Source organism: Salvelinus fontinalis, chromosome 36 (assembly GCF_029448725.1).
Source record: "Salvelinus fontinalis isolate EN_2023a chromosome 36, ASM2944872v1, whole genome shotgun sequence".
NCBI lineage: Eukaryota > Metazoa > Chordata > Actinopteri > Salmoniformes > Salmonidae > Salvelinus > Salvelinus fontinalis.
Window position 1 is genome coordinate 25,047,827 of NC_074700.1, and position 22,514 is coordinate 25,070,340.

The following is a 22,514-nucleotide window of genomic DNA, read 5'->3' on the forward strand; positions in this document are numbered from 1 at the left end:
CCACACCCTGGCAGTCTTCAGGAGAAGTGTCTCCACACCCTGGCAGTCTTCAGGAGAAGTCTCTCCACACCCTGGCAGTCTTCAGGAGAAGTGTCTCCACACCCTGGCAGTCTTCAGGAGAAGTGTCTCCACACCCCGCATTCATGGCCTCCAGTAAGGACATCTGTTCCTGTGGATGGTGGTCATAAACCTTCCACCTCCACGCAGAGAAAAACTCCTCTATGGGGTTTAGGAAGGGGGAGTATGGAGGCAGGAATAGTACTTACATCCTGGGATGTGCAGCAAACCAGTCTGTGACTGCAGCAAAGTGTTTGACTGCCACATTATCCCACACAACAACGAAGGTAGGGGTGTTTCTTGCACCTCTCTCCTCCGCTGGCACAAGTCGATTATGCAGGTCCTCCAGAAAATAAATGAGCCTCTCTGTATTGTAGAGGCCAATGAGAGGTTTGTGTAACAGCAAACCATCATTGGACAGTGCTGCACACACTGTGATGTCAGTTCCTCTCTGGCCTGGGACATCCTCGGTTGCTCTCTGTCCAATCACATTTCTTCCCCTGCGGCGTGTTTTTGACAGGTTGAATCCAGCTTCATCCACAAAGATGAATGTATGTGCAGTTTGCTTGGCTTCCATCTCCATTGCTCTCTAAATACAGTAAATCCACAGTTTTACAGTACTTTACATTACGCATAGCTGTGAATGCACCCTGTTTGGTTATTGAACGGACATCTCACCTGTTGTTTTGCCGTAAAATGCGTACTATTGATGCAAACGCTGTAGATTTGGTTGCAGCCTTAAACCGGCCTCTCTCTCAGAGAAAGACCATGGTTTACAACATGGTTTACAACATGGTCAATCATTGTGGCCCTTATCTCATCAGAGACCACCACTCTTGGTCTTCCTCTCCTTTGTCCTCCACACATTTTCCCTCTCCCTGCCACTCTTCTCTCCCCACCAACCTGTCTTCCTTGATCCATGTTTCCAAACTAAATCGTTCCGAAGGCGTCCTCTTTTGTCTGTTTGGTAACGAGACTAAAAAACAGGACACCTTAGGTAGGCTTTCAGCTGAAATTGCAATCAGCTGTGTTTGGAATGATTAAATATTCTGCTGAGATTTTCAAAATGTTTCAGTCTGGTTACTGCAGAAATGCACAACATTTTCCATCATTTTGTTTTGAATGTGTTTTGAACAGTTTTGGAAACAGTGTGTTAGCATTTTAAAACATCTGCTGCCAATATCTAGTTTTGCATGTTGTGGAGTATGGATGAGAAAAGAGTTGATGGATTTCAGAGAGAATGTGGTCATTGAATGCATTTTGTGTGAAAGCAATGAAAAACGATTCACAGTTTGGTCTACATACACTTCTGTTTCGCTGACTGTGTGAAGAGTTTTGACAATGTGACTTCAGTTTTGACACATGCACTTTAGCAATTGAAAAAAAACTGTAATATTAGGGAGATGTTCCTTATGTAGGGTATACTCAGTGTATCTCTAAAGTAACTAAATACTCTGCTTTATCTGACCTTCTGAGGTATGAACAGTACTCTTCAGTTTTAAAGACAAGTACTTAGTCATAGGCTGGGTTAGACTTAGGGTTAGACTGAGGGTTAGACTGAGGGTTAGACTTAGGGTTGGACTGAGGGTTAGACTGAGGGTTAGACTGAGGGTTAGACTGAGGGTTAGACTTAGGGTTAGACTGAGGGTTAGACTGAGGGTTAGACTGAGGGTTAGACTGAGGGTTAGACTGAGGGTTAGACTTAGGGTTAGACTTAGGGTTAGACTTAGGGTTAGACTTAGGGTTAGACTTAGGGTTAGACTTAGGGTTAGACTTAGGGTTAGACTTAGGGTTAGACTTAGGGTTAGACTTAGGGTTAGACTTAGGGTTAGACTGAGGGTTAGACTGAGGGTTAGACTGAGGGTTAGACTGAGGGTTAGACTGAGGGTTAGACTGAGGGTTAGACTGAGGGTTAGACTTAGGGTTAGACTGAGGGTTAGACTTAGGGTTAGACTTAGGGTTAGACTTAGGGTTAGACTTAGGGTTAGACTTAGGGTTAGACTTAGGGTTAGACTTAGGGTTAGACTGAGGGTTAGACTGAGGGTTAGACTGAGGGTTAGACTTAGGGTTAGACTTAGGGTTAGACTGAGGGTTAGACTTAGGGTTAGACTTAGGGTTGGACTGAGGGTTAGACTGAGGGTTAGACTGAGGGTTAGTGTGTGTCTGTGTGTGCGTGTGTGTGTCTGTGTGTGTGTGTGTGTGTGTCTGTGTGTGTGTCTGTGTCTGTGTCTGTGTCTGTGTCTGTGTCTGTGTGTGTGTGTGTGTGTGTGTGTGTGTGTGTCTGTGTCTGTGTCTGTGTCTGTGTCTGTGTGTGTGTGTGTGTCTGTGTCTGTGTCTGTGTCTGTGTCTGTGTCTGTGTCTGTGTGTATGTGTGTGTACTTTACCTCGTTCTTTCTCTTTCTTCTCTTTGGAGGAGTCAAACCTCCGTCTGAGTGATTTCCTCCTCTTGCGGATTTCTATAAAAAGGGAACAAAACAGATGTTAATTTAATTTTTAAAATTGTATTTATTATTTTAATGTAAGAAAAGAGGGTGTGTGTTTGTAAGGGTGAATGACAATGTACTGCTTGTTGATGTTTTTAGCAGAGATCTTTATGATCGTATTTGTAGTTAGTTTGAACTTATGCCCCAAATGGTATGCTATCCCCTACATAGTGCACTATGCCCATGGGTACTGGTAAAAAGTTGTGCACTACGTAGGGAGTAAGGTACCATTTGGGATGTTTCCTTGGTAATGTTGCGTTTACTCCAACCGCTCCCACCATCAACCGTTCTGTGTAAAGAAGGAACCATAAACGACTCTAAACAAACACAGATGTAAACCAGCAAGATATTAGATATTAGCGAGAAAAACCCACCCGAGTGGAGACCAAACAAGAGAAAAAAAAAACACACACACACACACACACACACACACACACACACACACACACACACACACACACACACACACACACACACACACACACACACACACGCACAGATACACACACACACACACACACACACACACACACACACACACACACACACACACACACACACACACACACACACACAACCACACACAACCACACACACACAACCACACACACACACACACACACATACACACAACCACACACACACACACACACATACACACAACCACACACACACAACCACACACACATACACACAACCACACACACACAACCACACACACACACACACACATACACACAACCACACACACACACACACACACACACATACACACAACCACACAACCACACAAACACGCACACAGGCACACAGTGTTTGTACAGGCCCCAGTCTCCTGTACTGGCTGTGTTTGTACAGACCCCAGTCTCCTGTACTGGCTGTGTTTGTACAGGCCACAGCCTCCTGTACTGTCTGTGTTTGTACAGGCCACAGCCTCCTGTACTGGCTGTGTTTGTACAGGCCCCAGTCTCCTGTACTGGCTGTGTTTGTACAGGCCACAGCCTCCTGTACTGTCTGTGTTTGTACAGGCCACAGTCTCCTGTACTGGCTGTGTTTGTACAGGCCACAGTCTCCTGTACTGGCTGTGTTTTTACAGGCCACAGCCTCCTGTACTGTCTGTGTTTGTACAGGCCACAGTCTCCTGTACTGGCTGTGTTTGTACGGGCCACAGTCTCCTGTACCTGCTGTGTTTGTACAGGTCCCAGCCTCCTGTACTGGCTGTGTTTGTACAGGCCACAGTCTCCTGTACTGGCTGTGTTTGTACAGGCCCCAGCCTCCTGTACTGGCTGTGTTTGTACAGGCCACAGCCTCCTGTACTGGCTGTGTTTGTACAGACCCCAGCCTCCTGTACTGGCTGTGTTTGTACAGGCCCCAGTCTCCTGTACTGGCTGTGTTTGTACAGACCACAGTCTCCTGTACTGGCTGTGTTTGTACTGGCCACAGTCTCCTGTACTGGCTGTGTTTGTACAGGCCCCAGTCTCCTGTACTGGCTGTGTTTGTACAGGCCCCAGCCTCCTGCACTGGCTGTGTTTGTACAGGCCACAGTCTCCTGTACTGGCTGTGTTTGTACAGACCACAGTCTCCTGTACTGGCTGTGTTTGTACAGGCCCCAGCCTCCTGTACTGGCTGTGTTTGTACAGGCCCCAGCCTCCTGTACTGGCTGTGTTTGTACAGGCCCCAGTCTCCTGTACTGGCTGTGTTTGTACAGGCCACAGTCTCCTGTACTGGCTGTGTTTGTACAGGCCACAGTCTCCTGTACTGGCTGTGTTTGTACAGGCCACAGTCTCCTGTACTGGCTGTGTTTGTACAGGCCCCAGTCTCCTGTACTGGCTGTGTTTGTACAGGCCCCAGTCTCCTGTACTGGCTGTGTTTGTACTGGCCACAGTCTCCTGTACTGTCTGTGTTTGTACAGGCCACAGTCTCCTGTACTGTCTGTGTTTGTACAGGCCCCAGTCTCCTGTACTGGCTGTGTTTGTACAGGCCACAGTCTCCTGTACTGGCTGTGTTTGTACAGGCCACAGCCTCCTGTACTGGCTGTGTTTGTACAGGCCACAGTCTCCTGTACTGGCTGTGTTTGTACAGGCCACAGTCTCCTGTACTGTCTGTTTAGCCTCCAGGTAACAAAACACAGTCGAAGGAATTCATTTTACAACCTAAACATCCTGTCACTGACCAGCTTTATCCGGAAGACAGCATAGTTTTGGGGGGGGGTGTGTGTGTGTGTGTGTGTGTGTGTGTGTGTGTGTGTGTGTGTGTGTGTGTGTGTGTGTGTGTGTGTGTGTGAGAGAGAGAGGGGAGGCACAACCTTGCTGTTTGGTTGCAGAATCCTTGAACTTCCAAGACCTGAATTTATTTTTATTTGTTTCTCTCAACATGACAGGGCTTGGGCACAGATCAGCTTAACCCCCCCAGAATCACAACCCTCACCACTAATGGGAAAACCACAAAACTGACCCTGAATCAGTATCTAGGGACAACCTCATCCTATTGTTGGGAAAAAGGGCTGACGGGATTGTGTGAAAGAATCTGAAATTGAATTGATCCGAGCAGTCAAATCCCCATGTGGAGAGGTGTGTGTGTGTGTGTGTGTGTGTGTGTGTGTGTGTGTGTGTGTGTGTGTGTGTGTGTGTGTGTGTGTGTGTGTGTGTGTGTGTGTGTGTGTGTGTGTGTGTGTGTGTGTGTGTGGTTGTGTTGTGTGTGTGTGTGTCAGGGGTTTAGGACGGGTCAAATTCACATGACTACAGGAAATTAAAGTGTAATTCCACGGCGACTCTTCCTGCACTCTCCACATGCCAGAGCGAGGGCTAATCGTTGGGCGCTTTCAACACTCCGTGTGTGTGTGTGTGTGTGTGTGTGTGTGTGTGTTCGTGTGTGTGTGTGTGTTTGGTTTTACTCTCCTTGTGCGGACCAGAAGCCTTGTGGGGAAAAAGGCTAATTTGGGGTTAAGGGTTAGGTTTAGGGTTAGGAGTTAGGTTTAGGGTTAGGAGTTAGGGTTAGGGTTAGGAGTTAGGTTTAGGGTTAGGGTTAGGAGTTAGGTTTAGGGTTTGGGTTAGGGTTAGGAGTTAGGGTTAGGGTTAGGGTTTGGGTTAGGAGTTAGGTTTAGGGTTAGAATTAGGGTTAGGTTTAGGTTTAGGGTTAGGGTTAGGAGTTAGGGTTAGGGTTAGGGTAGGGTTAGGGTTAGCCAGACACTTCCCCTGTCAGCCTCCCCTAGCTAGCCAGACACCTCCCTTGTCAGCCTCCCCTAGCTAGCCAGACACCTCCCTTGTCAGCCTCCCCTAGCTAGCCAGACACCTCCCTTGTCAGCCTCCACTAGCTAGCCAGACACCTCCCTTGTCAGCCTCCCCTAGCTAGCCAGACACCTCCCTTGTCAGCCTCCACTAGCTAGCCAGACACATCCCCTGTCAGCTAGCCAGACACCTCCCTTGTCAGCCTCCCCTAGCTAGCCATTGCGGGTGTAGCGAAATGCTTGTGCTTCTAGCTCCGACAGTGCCGTAATATCGAACAGTTTCACAACATATACCCAACATATACCCAAAATACACATAAATCTAAGTAAGGAATGGTTTAAGAATATATATACATATATGTCAGAGCAGCTTTGGACTACGATACAGTGGCAAAGTATACAGTAGTATACAGTACAGCATATACATATGAGACGGGTGAAGCAATATTTACACACAATTAAAGTGACTAAGATACCGTAGAATAGTATAGAGTACAGTTTACACATGTGAGATGAGTAATGCAAGATACGGAGACATTATTAAAGTGGCTCGTGTTTCATTTCCTTAAAGTGGCCAGTGATTCCTAAGCTATGTCTATAGGCAGCAGCCTCTGATGTGCTGGAGATGGCTGTTTAACAGTCAGTGGTGTAGTATAGAACACAATACAGTATAACATATGAAATGGGTGATGCAATATGTAAACACTAGTTAAAAGTGACTAAACGATACGGCAGAATAGTGTGGAGTGTTGTTTATACATATGAGATGAGTAATACCAGATACGGAACATTATTACAGTGGCCAGTGATCCATTTCAAATATTGTACAATCCAGGTGTGCAAAGCTCTTAGGGACTTACCCAGAAAGACTCACAGCTGTAATCACTGTCAAAGGCGATGCTAACCTGTACTGACTCAGGGTTGTGAATACTTATGTAAATGAGATATTTCTCTATTTCATTTTTCAATCAATTTGCAAAACATTTCCAAAAACATTTTTTCACTTTGTCATTATGGGGATAGATTGTGTGTAGATTGGCAAGAGAGAGAAAAAAAGATTTCATCCATTTTGAATTTAGGCTGTAACACAACAAAATGTGGAATAAGTCAAGGAGTATGAATACCTTCTGAAACCAGTAGCAGTGGTTAAAGCTACTTAAAGCCACAATATGTACAGTTTTGGGCGACTCGAGTTATGTGAGTTATAACTCTGCAATTCTCGCTGAAAGCTGAAGTCTAAGAAGTGGGAGATCTGTTCTATGTCTACTATTTCTATGTTTCCCTGTTCTTAAGTTTCATTTTTTGTGTCTTTTACTGTGGGTTTTGTACACCAGCTTCAAACAGCTGAAAATACAATATTATTGTTTAAGGAAAATATATTTCACAGCAGTTTAGATGGTACAATGATTCTCTACTCAATGACTGCTTGTTTTGTCATATAAATTGAAATTAGGCAAACTATTAGAAATTTAACAACCAGGAAATGGTGGAGTGATTTTTATATAATTACTCTTTAAAGAAAAGAGAAAGAGAGAGAGATGTGGTTAAAGAAATAGAGAAAGAGAGAGAGAGAGAGGAAAATCCAGTGTATTTATAGAATAAAAGAGAAAGGTTGAGAGAGAAAAAGAAGACAGAAAGAGCAAGAGAAAGAAGGCAAGTAAGAAAACAAGGACAGACCCTGTGGGGTTTTACTGTGATGAGAAAATAAAAAACTCACCAAATAAGCACAAATCTGACTGCTAAGAAGAGGGATTTCAGAAAGAATCCATCATGTATTGCCAAGGAAACCAACAACACACTGGGGTTCTGGTATTGGCTTTAACAGTGGGGTCAGAACAGGACCTCCGTCCACCCCACCAGCAGCTTGCTCCCATAATATGAGTCTTCAGTGTGTGAGTGCTTGAGTACCTGCATGTGTGTGTATATGTCTATGTGTATATGTGTGTGTGTCTATATGTGTGTGTATATGTGTGTATATGTGTGTGTGTGTGTATATGTGTGTGTGTATATGTGTGTGTGTGTATATGTGTGTGTCTATATGTGTATGTGTGTGTATATGTCTGTGTGTATATGTGTGTGTCTATATGTGTATGTGTGTGTATATGTCTGTGTATATGTGTGTATGTGTGTGCGTGTGTGTGCGTGTGTGTATGTGTGTGTGTGTGTGTGTGTGTGTGTGTGTGTGTGTGTGTGTGTGTGTGTGTGTGTGTATATGTGTGTGTCTATATGTGTGCATTCTCAGCTCGCTCCCATAATATACAAACATGATCCATCATTGACAGAGTAGTTACCCTGATAAACCAGGGGAGATGTCTGGCTAGCTAGTGGAGGCTGACAGGGGAGGTGTCTGGCTAACTAGTGGAAGCTGACAGGGGAGATGTCTGGCTAACTAGTGGAAGCTGACAGGGGAGGTGTCTGGCTAACTAGTGGAAGCTGACAGGGGAGGTGTCTGGCTAACTAGTGGAAGCTGACAGGGGAGGTGTCTGGCTAACTAGTGGAAGCTGACAGGGGAGGTGTCTGGCTAGCTAGTGGAGGCTGACAGGGGAGGTGTCTGGCTAACTAGTGGAAGCTGACAAGGGAGGTGTCTGGCTAACTAGTGGAAGCTGACAGGGGAGGTGTCTGGCTAGCTAGTGGAGGCTGACAGGGGAGGAGTATGGCTAGCTAGTGGAAGCTGACAGGGGAGGTGTCTGGCTAGCTAGTGGAAGCTGACAGGGGAGGTGTCTGGCTAGCTAGTGGAGGCTGACAGGGGAGGTGTCTGGCTAACTAGTGGAAGCTGACAGGGGAGGTGTCTGGCTAGCTAGTGGAGGCTGACATGGGAGGAGTTTGGCTAGCTAGTGGAAGCTGACAGGGGAGGTGTCTGGCTAGCTAGTGGAGGCTGACTGTGATCGCTGTGAGCACGGACTTCCTCCCGGTGACCGTTATAATCACAGACTTCCTCCCGGTGACCGTTATGAGCACGGACTTCCTCCCTGTGACCGTTATGAGCACGGACTTCCTCCCTGTGACCGTTATGAGCACGGACTTCCTCCCTGTGACCGTTATGAGCACGGACTTCCTCCCTGTGACCGTTATGAGCACAGACTTCCTCCCTGTGACCGTTATAAGCACGGACTTCCTCCCTGTGACCGTTATGAGCACGGACTTCCTCCCTGTGACCGTTATAATCACAGACTTCCTCCCTGTGACCGTTATAAGCACAGACTTCCTCCCGGTGACCGTTATGATCACAGACTTCCTCCCGGTGATCGTTATAATCACAGACTTCCTCCCGGTGACCGTTATGATCACAGACTTCCTCCCTGTGACAGTTATGAGACTGTCCCAGTTTAAATGAAATACAATTAAATAAAATTGACAGAACTAATTGTGACTAATTTAGGGAGGCATGTTTTTATTTTGATGTTTTTATTTATTTATATAGCATAGTCATGCTGCTATAGAGCTATCTAATAGAGGCATTGACTGATCTGTTTATAGATTCTATAGGGAATGAGTTATATTACCATAAAATTATAATATATTGCAACAATCTATTGACAGATTGTGCAGTTCAACTGAATATGAGTTAGAGTACCATAAAGTTACCATTTCATTTGAATTTGCTGGAACTAAGTGAGTGAAAACGTTGTCTATAATGAGTCTTGATACTACAGCGTTGTCCAGTGACTTTGTTAGTTTTCTATTCCAGGATTCAGTAAGGAATGAGTTTATATTACCATGGAATTAGCATTCATTGGAACAAATTAGGTGAAAATCTGTCCGTGGCTGGGCACATGCTGCTACTGTAGTACTTTTCAATGCGGGTTGTACACAAGAGGTTGCTCAATTTTACACAATCCATTTACTCCGTTCCGGTTCTTATTGTGAGCCGTTCTCCCCTCAGAAGCCTCCTGTGTTTGTATAGCTGCTGTGTGACAGAAACTATGCGTTACTGAGGGGCCCAGGAGGAGCGTGAAGTTGCACCTAGATGCTGATCCTGATTCAGTTTAATATTTCCTCCACTAATGGTTACGGTCAGGATTGGGAAATGGGAAGCTGCTCCTAGACCTGTACCCATGGGAAACGTCACCCCAGAGAGAGGGGCCATATCCCTTTGATCCCAGAGTTTGGGAAAAGAGAGAAAAAGGAGGGACGAAAAGGATGAAAGAGGGAGAAGAAAAGAGGGAGAATAGAGGGAGAAAGAGGGAGAGAAAGATGGAGACAAGAGGGTGAGAGGGAGGAATAAAAAGAGCGTAAAAGTGGTAGAAGAAGAGGTAGAAGAGGGATGAGAGAGGGATGAAAGGGATAGAGAGGGATGAAAGAGGGATGAAAGGGGTAGAGAGAGGGAGAGAGAGGGATGAAAGGGTTAGAGAGGGGGATGAAAGAGGGAGAGAGGGGGATGAAAGAGGGAGAGAGAGGGATGAAAGAGGGATGAAAGAGGGAGAGAGAGGGATAAAGAGGGAGAGAGAGGGATGAAAGAGGGAGAGAGAGGGATGAAAGAGGGATGAAAGAGGGAGAGAGAGGGATGAAAGGGTTAGAGAGGGGGATGAAAGAGGGAGAGAGGGGGATGAAAGAGGGAGAGAGAGGGAGATAGAGGGACGAAAAAGGGATGAAATTAGGGATGAAAAAGGGAGAGAGAGCGATGAAAGAGGGAGAGAGGGATGAAAGAGAGATGAAGAGGGAGAGAGAGGGATGAAAGATGGATGAAAGAGGGAGAGAGAGGGATGAAAGAGGGATGAAAGAGGGAGAGAGGGATAAAGAGGGAGAGAGAGGGATGAAAGAGGGATGAAAGAGGGAGAGAGAGGGATGAAAGAGGGAGAGAGAGGGATGAAAGATGGAGAGAGGGATGAAAGATGGAGAGAGGGATGAAAGAGGGAGAGAGAGGGATGAAAGATGGAGAGAGAGGGATGAAAGATGGAGAGAGAGGGATGAAAGATGGAGAGAGAGGGATAAAAGAGGGAGAGAGGGGGATGAAAGAGGGAGAGATAGGGATGATAGAGGGAGAGAGAGGGATGAAAGAGGGAGAGAGGGGAAAGCGGGGGAAAAAGAGGGGAAAGCGGTCGAAAAAACTCTTCCTATAAGGGATGTGGACTAACGACACATGATATTACTTATTACTTAGGCTCTTATTACGTAGGCTCTTAATTTGAGCTAGTTTGCTACAGCATAAAATTAATCCCTCAGCAACAGGATATTTCAATTAGTATGTATATTAAAATTAATGTAGGGGTTGATACATTTTTTTGTTAGGGCAAATCACATCTGACATCTTAAAGTGGAAATTACAAACTTAAGAAGCCATTTTAAACCTAAAAACGCACACACAAAAAAAGTTATCAGCTACAAAAGAGTGATCAAATTAAGATCCTACATCTGTACTGCATATAATTCTCACAATGCAGATTTCCGGTCCAACATATGGCAAACATATACAATTCATCTACTACGAGCTTCTCAAGGCTGAATCCCAAATGATTCACAATGACAAAAGTATCCATGGGAACAAATGGGTAAAACATGGATGTGCTGGGTAAAGAATTGTGTTGACAAAGAACTTGATTGTGTTATGAAACCAACCAGCCACTAACCCAAGGTGAACAAACTGAAGTTCCCCCTAGATAAAATAAAGTTATCATATTCTATTCTCCATTCCTAACGATTGTGACCAAACACTTTCCAATACATTTTTTTTTGTTGTAAATATACAGGAGTCCTTTCTACTCTTTTACTTCAGTTTTTTTTTTAACTCACACAATAAAACAATGACAGAGACATTGCATAACTTTGGAATGTTATTCTGCTGCTTTGACCGATAAACGTGCCCACGACAGTGTCCAGACTGTTGACTGATTAGAGAGAGTTCAGGGGCTAAAGATCAAGAGGTTAACATTCTGGGTAATGCCAGACTGTCAGACTGTTCAGGGTAATGCCTCTTATGTAACCCTGGTGACAAGAGAGAGGAATGTGACACCCGACCACCCCTTCTACTCTTGTTACTCCTACTCTTTTTCCTATTCCTACTTCTGATTAGATTTGACTAGATTAGATTTGACTAGATTCGATTTGACGAGATTAGATTTGACTAGATTAGATTTGATTTGACAAGATTAGATTTGACAAGATTAGATTTGACTAGATTAGATTAGACAAGATTAGATTTGATTTGATCAGATTAGATTTGACTAGATTAGATTTGACTAGATTATATTTGATTTGACCAGATTAGATTTGACCAGTTTAGATTTGACTTTGAAGTTGTGGAAATGTGAATTAAAAGTAGAAGAATATAACACAATTGATCTGGTAGAAGAAAATACAAAGAAAAAAACAACCGTTTTATTTTAGAAATTTTTGAGATCTTTAAAATGCAACAGAAAGGTGCCACATTTAGCCATCACTCTGGTTGTAATTCCGATGGTGTCCACAAGATGGTATGTGCAAAGTTTCAGACTGATAACTTGAAGTATGAGCAAACTACATGACATTTAGTGTGAAGTCACCCAGGTACGTTTGGGCAAATCGTGAAGGAGACATTTACATTCACATTACATTTTTTTGCAAGAATATCGTCACATTTGTATACTTGGACTTTGATTTAGCTTTTCCAGTATTAGTATCTATATTATAAGTTCAACATTTGCAAACACCCAGTTTTCATAACTTCATAACTCTCCATATTCTTATAATTTTTGTCCAAAAGGAAAAGGCTTGATGTCGCACAAGGTTAGCAGCAACATTTTGCGACAGATACGGGGATTCCTGAAACTCCCGTAAAGCCCAACTCATTGGCTATCTAGCTAGCTTTGTTTGACCACGATTGGTGCTTATTTGACAAAGTTACAGTCGATCATGTGAAGACCGCCCGCGTCATTGGCGTGCCATGAAGGCGTCAATCTCTGACCAAATTTGGTGTCCTATATGATATACTACACTCCTAATGATATAGTGTAGTCTGGTTACGTTCTAGGATCTCTGAGGAAAACATACGAATATGATTTGACTGGTTGAAACAAAGTTTAGGGATAGATTTTCACAGATTCCTGTCTTTGCAAATTGAACAAGTGGAAATACAAAATTGATCGTGCATGCTATATGGACCTTTTTGGAATATGAAGAATGATTTTATCTAACAAAATGACACTTCATGTTATCTCTGGGACCCTTTGGATGATAAATCAGAGCAAGATTTCAGAATGTAAGTACACATTTCACCTTCAGAGGTGATTTATCAAACCTATCGCGGTGAAAAAAACATTTTGTTGTTAGGAGCTCTCCACAAACAATAGCATGGCATTTTTTCGCAGTAATAGCTACTGTAAATTGGACAGTGCAGTTATATTAACAAGATTTTAAGCTTTCAGCCAATATAAGACACTTATATGTGTCACGCCCTGGCCTTAGTATTCTTTGTTTTCTTTATTATTTTAGTTAGGTCAGGGTGTGACATGGGTATTTATGTGGGTTTTGTAGTGTCCAGGGTGATTGTAAGGTTTAGGGGGTTTATTTAGAGTAGTTGGGTTTATGTTTAGTATAGTTGTCTAGCTGTGTCTATGTTGTGTGTAGTTGTCTAGGAAAGTCTATGGTTGCCTGAATGGGTTCCCAATTAGAGACAGCTGGTTTCTGTTGTCTCTGATTGGGAGCCATATTTAGGGTAGCCATAGGCTTTAGTTTGTTGTGGGGAATTGTCTATGTTGAACGTTTGTAGCCTGTGCGTGTGCACTACGTTTATAGCTTCACGGTCGTTTGTTGATTTGTTAGTTTGTAAGTGTTTTGTTTCGTTTTGCCTTCTTCAATAATAAAAGAGAAGATGGCTTATTTTCCACATGCTGCGTTTTGGTCCGTCTCACTCCCACACGATCGTGACAATATGTACCGACATTTGTTGTTTCTCTAAAATCTGTGATCGTGACACACGGCGCTGCATGATTTACAACTGTCCCGTTGACGGGACGACAATCCCTAATTAATAATCTGGGTATCATATCATACTGTATATCACATCCGTATCATATCACCAATCCCTCTTTATCTTGTTCAATGACATATATAGAAAAGAGATTTAATAAAAAAATATGAATGTTTAAGAAATTTAAATCATGTTATTCCAGGACTATATGTTTGAGTCCGTCCTTTATAGAATGGTCATAGAGTCTACTTCCCCTTTATAGAATGGCCATAGAGTCTACTTCCCCTTTATAGAATGGTCATAGAGTCTACTTCCCCTTTATAGAATGGCCATAGAGTCTACTTCCCCTTTATAGAATGGCTATAGAGTCTACTTCCCCTTTATAGAATGGCCATAGAGTCTACTTCCCCTTTATAGAATGGCCATAGAGTCTACTTCCCCTTTATAGAATGGCTATAGAGTCTACTTCCCCTTTATAGAATGGCCATAGAGTCTACTTCCCCTTTATAGAATGGCCATAGAGTCTACTTCCCCTTTATAGAATGGTCATAGAGTCTACTTCCCCTTTATAGAATGGCTATAGAGTCTACTTCCCCTTTATAGAATGGCCATAGAGTCTACTTCCCCTTTATAGAATGGCTATAGAGTCTACTTCCCCTTTATAGAATGGCCATAGAGTCTACTTCCCCTTTATAGAATGGCCATAGAGTCTACTTCCCCTTTATAGAATGGCCATAGAATCTACTTCCCCTTTATAGAATGGCCATAGAATCTACTTCCCCTTTATAGAATGGCCATATAATCTACTTCCCCTTTATAGAATGGCCATAGAATCTACTTCCCCTTTATAGAATGGCTACTTCCCCTTTATAGAATGGCCATAGAGTCTACTTCCCCTTTATAGAATGGCCATATAGTCTACTCCTCCTCTCTAGAATGGCCATATAGTCTACTCCTCCTCTCTAGCATGGCCATATAGTCTACTCCTCCTCTCTAGTATGGCCATATAGTCTAATCCTCCTCTCTAGTATGGCCATAGAGTCTACTCCTCCTCTCTAGTATGGCCATAGAGTCTACTCCTCCTCTCTAGTATGGCCATATAGTCTACTTCCCCTTTCTAGTATGGTCATATAGTCTACTCCTCCTCTCTAGTATGGCCATATAGTCTACTCCTCCTCTCTAGCATGGCCATATAGTCTACTCCTCCTCTCTAGTATGGCCATATAATCTACTCCTCCTCTCTAGTATGGCCATAGAGTCTACTTCCCCTCTCTAGTATGGCCATAGAGTCTACTTCCCCTTTATAGAATGGCCATATAGTCTACTTCCCCTTTATAGAATGGCTATAGAGTCTACTTCCCCTTTATAGAATGGCTATAGAGTCTACTTCCCCTTTATAGAATGGCTATAGAGTCTACTTCCCCTTTATAGAATGGCCATAGAGTCTACTTCCCCTTTATAGAATGGCTATAGAGTCTACTTCCCCTCTCTAGTATGGCCATAGAGTCTACTTCCCCTTTATAGAATGGCCATAGAGTCTACTCCCCCTCTCTAGTATGGCCATAAAGTCTACTTCCCCTTTATAGAATGGCCATATAGTCTACTTCCCCTTTATAGAATGGCTATAGAGTCTACTTCCCCTCTCTAGTATGGCTATAGAGTCTACTTCCCCTTTATAGAATGGCCATATAGTCTACTTCCCCTTTATAGAATGGCTATAGAGTCTACTTCCCCTCTCTAGTATGGCCATAGAGTCTACTTCCCCTCTCTAGTATGGCCATATAGTCTACTTCCCCTTTATAGAATGGCTATAGAGTCTACTTCCCCTTTATAGAATGGCTATAGAGTCTACTTCCCCTTTATAGAATGGCTATAGAGTCTACTTCCCCTTTATAGAATGGCCATAGAGTCTACTTCCCCTCTCTAGAATGGCCATATAGTCTACTTCCCCTCTCTAGTATGGCCATAGAGTCTACTTCCCCTTTATAGAATGGCCATATAGTCTACTTCCCCTCTCTAGTATGGCTATAGAGTCTACTTCCCCTCTAGTATGGCCATAGAGTCTACTTCCCCTCTCTAGAATGGCCATATAGTCTACTCCTCCTCTCTAGTATGGCCATATAGTCTACTTCCCCTCTCTAGTATGGCCATATAGTCTACTTCCCCTCTCTAGTATGGCTATATAGTCTACTTCCCCTTTATAGAATGGCTATAGAGTCTACTTCCCCTTTATAGAATGGCCATATAGTCTACTTCCCCTTTATAGAATGGCTATAGAGTCTACTTCCCCTTTATAGAATGGCCATATAGTCTACTTCCCCTTTATAGAATGGCTATAGAATCTACTTGCCCTTTATAGAATGGCCATATAGTCTACTTCCCCTTTATAGAATGGCCATATAGTCTACTTCCCCTTTATAGAATGGCCATAGAGTCTACTTCCCCTTTATAGAATGGCCATATAGTCTACTTCCCCTTTATAGAATGGCTATATAGTCTACTTCCCCTTTATAGAATGGCTATAGAGTCTACTTCCCCTTTATAGAATGGCCATATGCTGTAGTATATATTCCTCACTTGTAAAGCTCTGGGGACTCCCATCTCATATGCCATAACATATTTCTGTTCTTTTAGCATGGCCATATTTTACCTACTACCCCTTCCTCTGTACATCTGGGGATGCTGATGTTGAAGAGGAGGTCCTTCTCCTCCAGATTCAAACCCCTATTTAGCAATGAAGAGCTTTATTATCTGGAGATAGATCAGCATCGTACACATATCTCTGTCTGTCATGGCCATAGAGTAACAGACCTTTCAGTTCTGTACCTCTGGGGATGCTGCTGTTGAAGTCCAGGTCCCTATCCTCGAGCTCTCTCCATCCCTTTCCTACTCTTCTATCTCCCAACCTCTTTCTCCCTCTCCCCTCCTCTCTTTCTCTTCCTCTCTTTCACCCCCTATCTTCCTCTCTTCCTCTTCCTCTCCCCCTCCTCCTCTCTTCCTCTTTCTACCACGTATCAGTTCTGTACCTCTGGGGATGCTGATGTTGAAGTCCAGGTCCCTCTTCTCCAGATGGTAGCAGGCCACATCCTGCAGTCGGGCTCTCTCCAGCTCAGACAGGCTCTGGATGGGTACTGGCTGCAGACGGACACTCTGGCCCAACATGGTCGCCCACGTATGGTCACCCTGGAGGAGAGGGAAAAAGAAAAAGATAGTGTTAGATGTGTAAAATATATATATATATATATATATAAAACCTTTATTCATGCAAGTTTGTCTCACTGAGACAGACATATTTTTGAAGGAGTAGAGGGAGATGGAAGAGGAGTGGAGGGAGAGAAAGAAAAAGAGATGAGTTGCATATGATGAGGTCATCATAAAAAAAGACTGTCAGACAACTAAAAAGAAAAACGCAAATTGATTGTTTCAATACTAAACGAGCATCAATACTAAACGAGCATCAATACTAAACGAGCATCAATACTAAACGAGCATCAATACTAAACGAGCATCAATACTAAACGATTATCAATACTAAACGATTATCAATACTAAACGAGCATCAATACTAAACGAGCATCAATACTAAATGAGCATCGATACTAAACGAGCATCAATACTAAACGAGCATCAATACTAAACGAGCATCAATACTAAACGGGCATCAATACTAAACGAGCATCAATACTAAACGAGCATCAATACTAAACAAGCATCAATACTAAACGAGCATCAATACTAAACGAGCATCAATACTAAACGAGCATCAATACTAAACGAGCATCAATACTAAACGAGCATCAATACTAAACGAGCATCAATACTAAACGAGCATCAATACTAAACGATTATCAATACTAAACGAGCATCAATACTAAATGCGCATCAATACTAAACGAGCATCAATACTAAACAAGCATCAATACTAAACGAGCATCCAAACGGGAGCGTGCTCAGCCCCCTCCTGTACTCCCTGTTCACCCACGACTGCGTGGCCATGCACGCCTCCAACTCAATCATCAAGTTTGCAGATGACACAACAGTAATGGGCTTGATCACCAACAACAATGAGACAGCCTATAGGGAGGAGGTGAGGGCTCTGGGAGTGTGGTGCCTGGAAAACAACCTCTCACTCAACGTCAACAAAACAAAGGAGATGATCGTGAACTTCAGGAAACAGCAGAGGGAGTAACCCCATCCACATTGAAGGGACAGCAGTGGAGAAGGTGGAAAGTTTTAACTTCCTCGGCGTACACATCACAGACAAACTGAAATGGTCCACCCACACAAACAGCGTGGTGAAGAAGGTGCAACATCACCTCCTCAACCTCAGGAGGCTGAAGAAATTTGGCTTGTCACCCAAAACCATGACAAACTTTTACAGATGCACAATCGAGAGCATCCTGTTGGGCTGTATTACAGCCTGGTATGGCAACTGCTCCGCCCTCAACCGTAAGGCTCTCCAGAGGGTAGTGAGGTCTACACAACGCATCACCGGGGGCAAACCACCTGCCCTCCAGGACACCTACAACACCCGATGTCACAGGAAGGCCAAAAATATCTATCATCAAGGACATCAACCACCCGATCCACTGTCTTTTCCCACCGCTACCATCCAGAAGGCGAGGTCAGTACAGGTGCATCAAAGCTGGGACCGAGAGACTGAAAAACAGCTTCTATCTCAAGGCCATCAGACTGCTAAACAGCCATCACTAACTCAGAGAGGCTGCTGCCTACATTGAGAACCAATCACTGGCCACTTTAATAAATTGATCACTTTTCACTTTCTACAAATAATAAATAATAATGCCACTTTTATAATGTTTACATATATTACATGACTCATATCACATGTATGTACTGTATTTTATACCATCCATTGCACCTTGCCTATGCTGCTCGGCCATCGTTATTCATATAGAGCTTAACATCATCCCTACTGTATCTCCTGCTTTCCCAAAGAACCTGCTTACAAATATACTGTATGATACCGTAGAAATGACGGCTGGGAAATTCCCTTGTCCTCAGTAGGGAGTAAGTTCAGTTTTATCGTAGGGTGCGTTCGTAAATTCACTCTGGCTATCTACTCCGATTTCAGAGTACTCTCTCGTCTGAGCGTACAAGAGCGAACTCTCAACACCTGTTGAATATGGCCGGTGTCAGTAAAAGTCGGCAAAAAAGCGTAATTAAATTGTTGCCAGCAGCACAGTTACAGTCACCAAGGCCCTGGATAACATGAAAACAGCCTAACTAGCTTTGCTAGGGCGAAAAAAATGGTCAGAGTGAGGTGTTCTCTCATTTGTGTCTGGAAGAAGCTAGCAAGTTAGCCAACATTAGCCAGTTAGCTTGGGTGCTTGACTGCTGTTGTGAGGTCAGAGCACTCGGATCAACCCTACTCCTCGGCCAGTGTCCAGTGTGATCTCAGATCAACCCTACTCCTCAGCCAGTGTCCAGTGTGATCTCAGATCAACCCTACTCCTCAGCCAGTGTCCAGTGTGATCTCAGATCAACCCTACTCCTCAGCCAGTGTCCAGTGTGATCTCAGATCAACCCTACTCCTCGGCCAGTGTCCAGTGTGATCTCAGATCAACCCTACTCCTCAGCCAGTGTCCAGTGTGATCTCAGATCAACCCTACTCCTCGGCCAGTGTCCAGTGTGATCTCAGGTCAACCCTACTCCTCAGCCAGTGTCCAGTGTGATCTCAGATCAACCCTACTCCTCAGCCAGTGTCCAGTGTGATCTCAGATCAACCCTAATCCTCGGCCAGTGTCCAGTGTGATCTCAGATCAACCCTACTCCTCAGCCAGTGTCCAGTGTGATCTAAGATCAACCTTACTCCTCAGCCAGTGTCCAGTGTGATCTCAGATCAACCCTACTTCTCAGCCAGTGTCCAGTGTGATCTCAGATCAACCCTACTCCTCAGCCAGTGTCCAGTGTGATCTCAGATCAACCCTACTCCTCAGCCAGTGTCCAGTGTAATCTCAGATCAACCCTACTCCTCAGCCAGTGTCCAGTGTGATCTCAGATATACCCTACTCCTCAGCCAGTGTCCAGTGTGATCTCAGATATACCCTACTCCTCAGCCAGTGTCCAGTGTGATCTCAGATATACCCTACTCCTCAGCCAGTGTCCAGTGTGATCTCAGATCAACCCTACTCCTCAGCCAGTGTGATCTCAGATCAACCCTACTCCTCAGCCAGTGTCCAGTGTGATCTCAGATCAACCCTACTCCTCAGCCAGTGTCCAGTGTGATCTCAGATCAACCCTACTCCTCAGCCAGTGTCCAGTGTGATCTCAGATCAACCCTACTCCTCGGCCAGTGTCCAGTGTGATCTCAGATCAACCCTACTCCTCAGCCAGTGTCCAGTGTGATCTCAGATCAACCCTACTCCTCAGCCAGTGTGATCTCAGATCAACCCTACTCCTCAGCCAGTGTCCAGTGTGATCTCAGATCAACTCTACTCCTCAGCCAGTGTCCAGTGTGATCTCAGATCAACCCTACTCCTCAGCCAGTGTCCAGTGTGATCTCAGATCAACCCTACTCCTCAGCCAGTGTCCAGTGTGCGCTCTGAACGCTCTGAATTTCTGAAAGGAAAATCTGACAAAGCTCTGAATATACTGAACGCCCAGAGCCACTCTGAGCACACTCAGGGACTCCAGATTGAATTTACAAACACACCCTTAGTTGAAACACACACACACATATCTTACAGAAGAACAGACATCAATTTATTCTCTCTCTCTTGTGATGGTTTAGACAGAGGACAAACTTCCTTCTGAACGCTGAAGGCTATGTCTGGGGGATAAATGTCAGGTCATTCTGAGTGTGGAGAAGCGAATAAGAGAAGTCATAACCGGAAGTCTGTTCAAGGCCCTCTCCCCCTGGGTTAGACACTGGACCCACAAGGCTTCGGAATGTTTAAAGTTCGTTCCAAATGCCACCCTATTCCCTATATAGTGTACACTAATTTTGACCCGGTCCCAATTTTGACCCGGCTCTAGTCGAATGTAGTGCACTATACAGGGAATAGGGTGCCATTTAGGAAATGGACTCTGCAGATCTTAGAACACAGAGACAGAAAAGCATGACATTTTAATGTTGTGGGAATACAGTGCGTTCGGAAAGTGTTCAGACCCCTTGACTTTTTCCACATCTAGTTCGGTTACAGCCTTGTTCTAAAATTGAATAAATAAAAACATTTCCTCAGCAATCTACACACATTACCCCACAATGACAATGCAAAAACAGGTTTTTAGATAAATTAAAAAAAGATTAAATAAAAAAGAAAACTGAAATATCTTATTTACATAAGTATTCAGAACCTTTGCTATGAGATTGTCAGAGCAAAAACCCAGCAATGAGGTCGAAGGAGTTCCGAGCTCCGAGGCAGGATTGTGTCGAGGCACAGATCTGGGGAATGGCACCAAAACATTCCTCCAGCATTGAAGGTCCCCAAGAACACAGTGGCCTCCATCATTCTTAAATGGAAGAAGCTTGGAACCCTTAAGACTCCTCCTAGAGCTGGCTGCCCGGCCAAACTGAGCAATCGGGGGAGAAAGGCCTTGGTCCGGGAGGTGACAAAGATCCCGATAGAGTTCCTCTGTGGAGATGGGACAAACTTCCAGAAGGACAACCATCTCTGCAGCACTCCACCAATCAAGCCTTTATGGTAGAGTGGCCAGGCGGAAGCCACTCCTCAGTAAAAGGCACATGAAAGCCCACTTGGAGTTTGCCAAAGGGCACCTAAAGACTCTCATACCATGAGAAACAAGATTCTCTGGTCTGATGAAACCAAGATTGAACTCTTTGGCCTGAATACCAAGTGTCACATCTGGAGGAAACCTGGCACCATCCCTACGGTGAAGCATGGTGGTGGCAGCATCATGCTGTGGGGATGCTTTTCAGAGGCAGGGAGTGGGAGACTAGTCAGGATTGAGGCAAAGATGAACGAAGCAACGTACAGAGAGATCCTTGATAAAAACCTGCTCCAGAGCGTTTAGGACCTCAGACTGGGGCGAAGGTTCACCTTCAAACAGGACAACGAACCTAAGATACAGCCAAGACAACGCAGGAGTGGCTTCGTGACAAGTCTCTGAATGTCCTTGAGCGGCCCAGCCAGAGCCCAGACTTGAACTCGATCAAACATCTCTGGAGAGACCTGAAGATATCTGTGCGGCAACGCTCCCCATCCTTGAGAGGATCTGCAGAGAAAATGGGAGAATCTATCCAAATACATTCATACCTAAAAAGACTTGAGGCTGTAATCACTGCCAAAGGTGCTTCAACAAAGTACTCAGAGTAAAGGGTCTGAATACTTACGTAAATGTGATATTTCAGTTTTTTTTTTTCATAAATTAGCCGAAATTCCAAAAAATACAATTTTTTCTTTGTCATTATGGGGTACTGTGTGTAGATTGATGAGGGGAAAAAACGATTTAATCAATTTTAGAATAAGGCTGTAATCTAACAAAAAGTCAAGGGGTCTGAATACTTTCCAAAGGCACTGTATGCTAGCCTGGTCCCAGATCTGTTTGTTCTCTTGCCAGCTCTATTGATTTCAATATCAAGCCAAACATCACAGTTCCATAAGGAGTTGGGAAGAGAGCCAAAACAAACTGGTAACCAGGAAGATGCTGTTCTAGGATCAGAATCAACTGGTCTAGATCATCAGAGAAACTAATGCGGTTCTGGAATCAGAATCAACTGGTCTAGATCATCAGAGAAACTAATGCTGTTCTAGGATCAGAATCAACTGGTCTAGATCATCAGAGAAACTAATGCGGTTCTGGAATCAGAATCAACTGGTCTAGATCATCAGAGAAACTAATGCTGTTCTAGAATCAGAACCAACTGGTCTAGATCATT

At 44.1% G+C, this 22,514-nt stretch overlaps 1 protein-coding gene and 1 long non-coding RNA gene across 4 annotated transcripts in view; one reads left to right on the forward strand and one right to left on the reverse strand.

The window, feature by feature from the left end:
* Positions 1 to 22,514, reverse strand: part of LOC129835509 (rho GTPase-activating protein 6-like) — a 129,810-nt gene that overhangs the window by 34,044 nt on the left and 73,252 nt on the right. For all 3 annotated transcript variants that reach the window (XM_055901165.1, XM_055901166.1, XM_055901167.1), the window contains 2 exons: positions 16,678 to 16,834; positions 2,442 to 2,513 (listed from right to left, as the gene is read on the reverse strand). In XM_055901165.1, coding sequence (XP_055757140.1) covers positions 2,442 to 2,513; positions 16,678 to 16,834 — 229 coding nt within the window. The remainder of the gene's footprint in view (positions 1 to 2,441; positions 2,514 to 16,677; positions 16,835 to 22,514) is intronic.
* Positions 1 to 22,514, forward strand: part of LOC129835512 (uncharacterized) — a 55,817-nt gene that overhangs the window by 23,993 nt on the left and 9,310 nt on the right. The gene's annotated exons all lie outside the window — the stretch shown is intronic.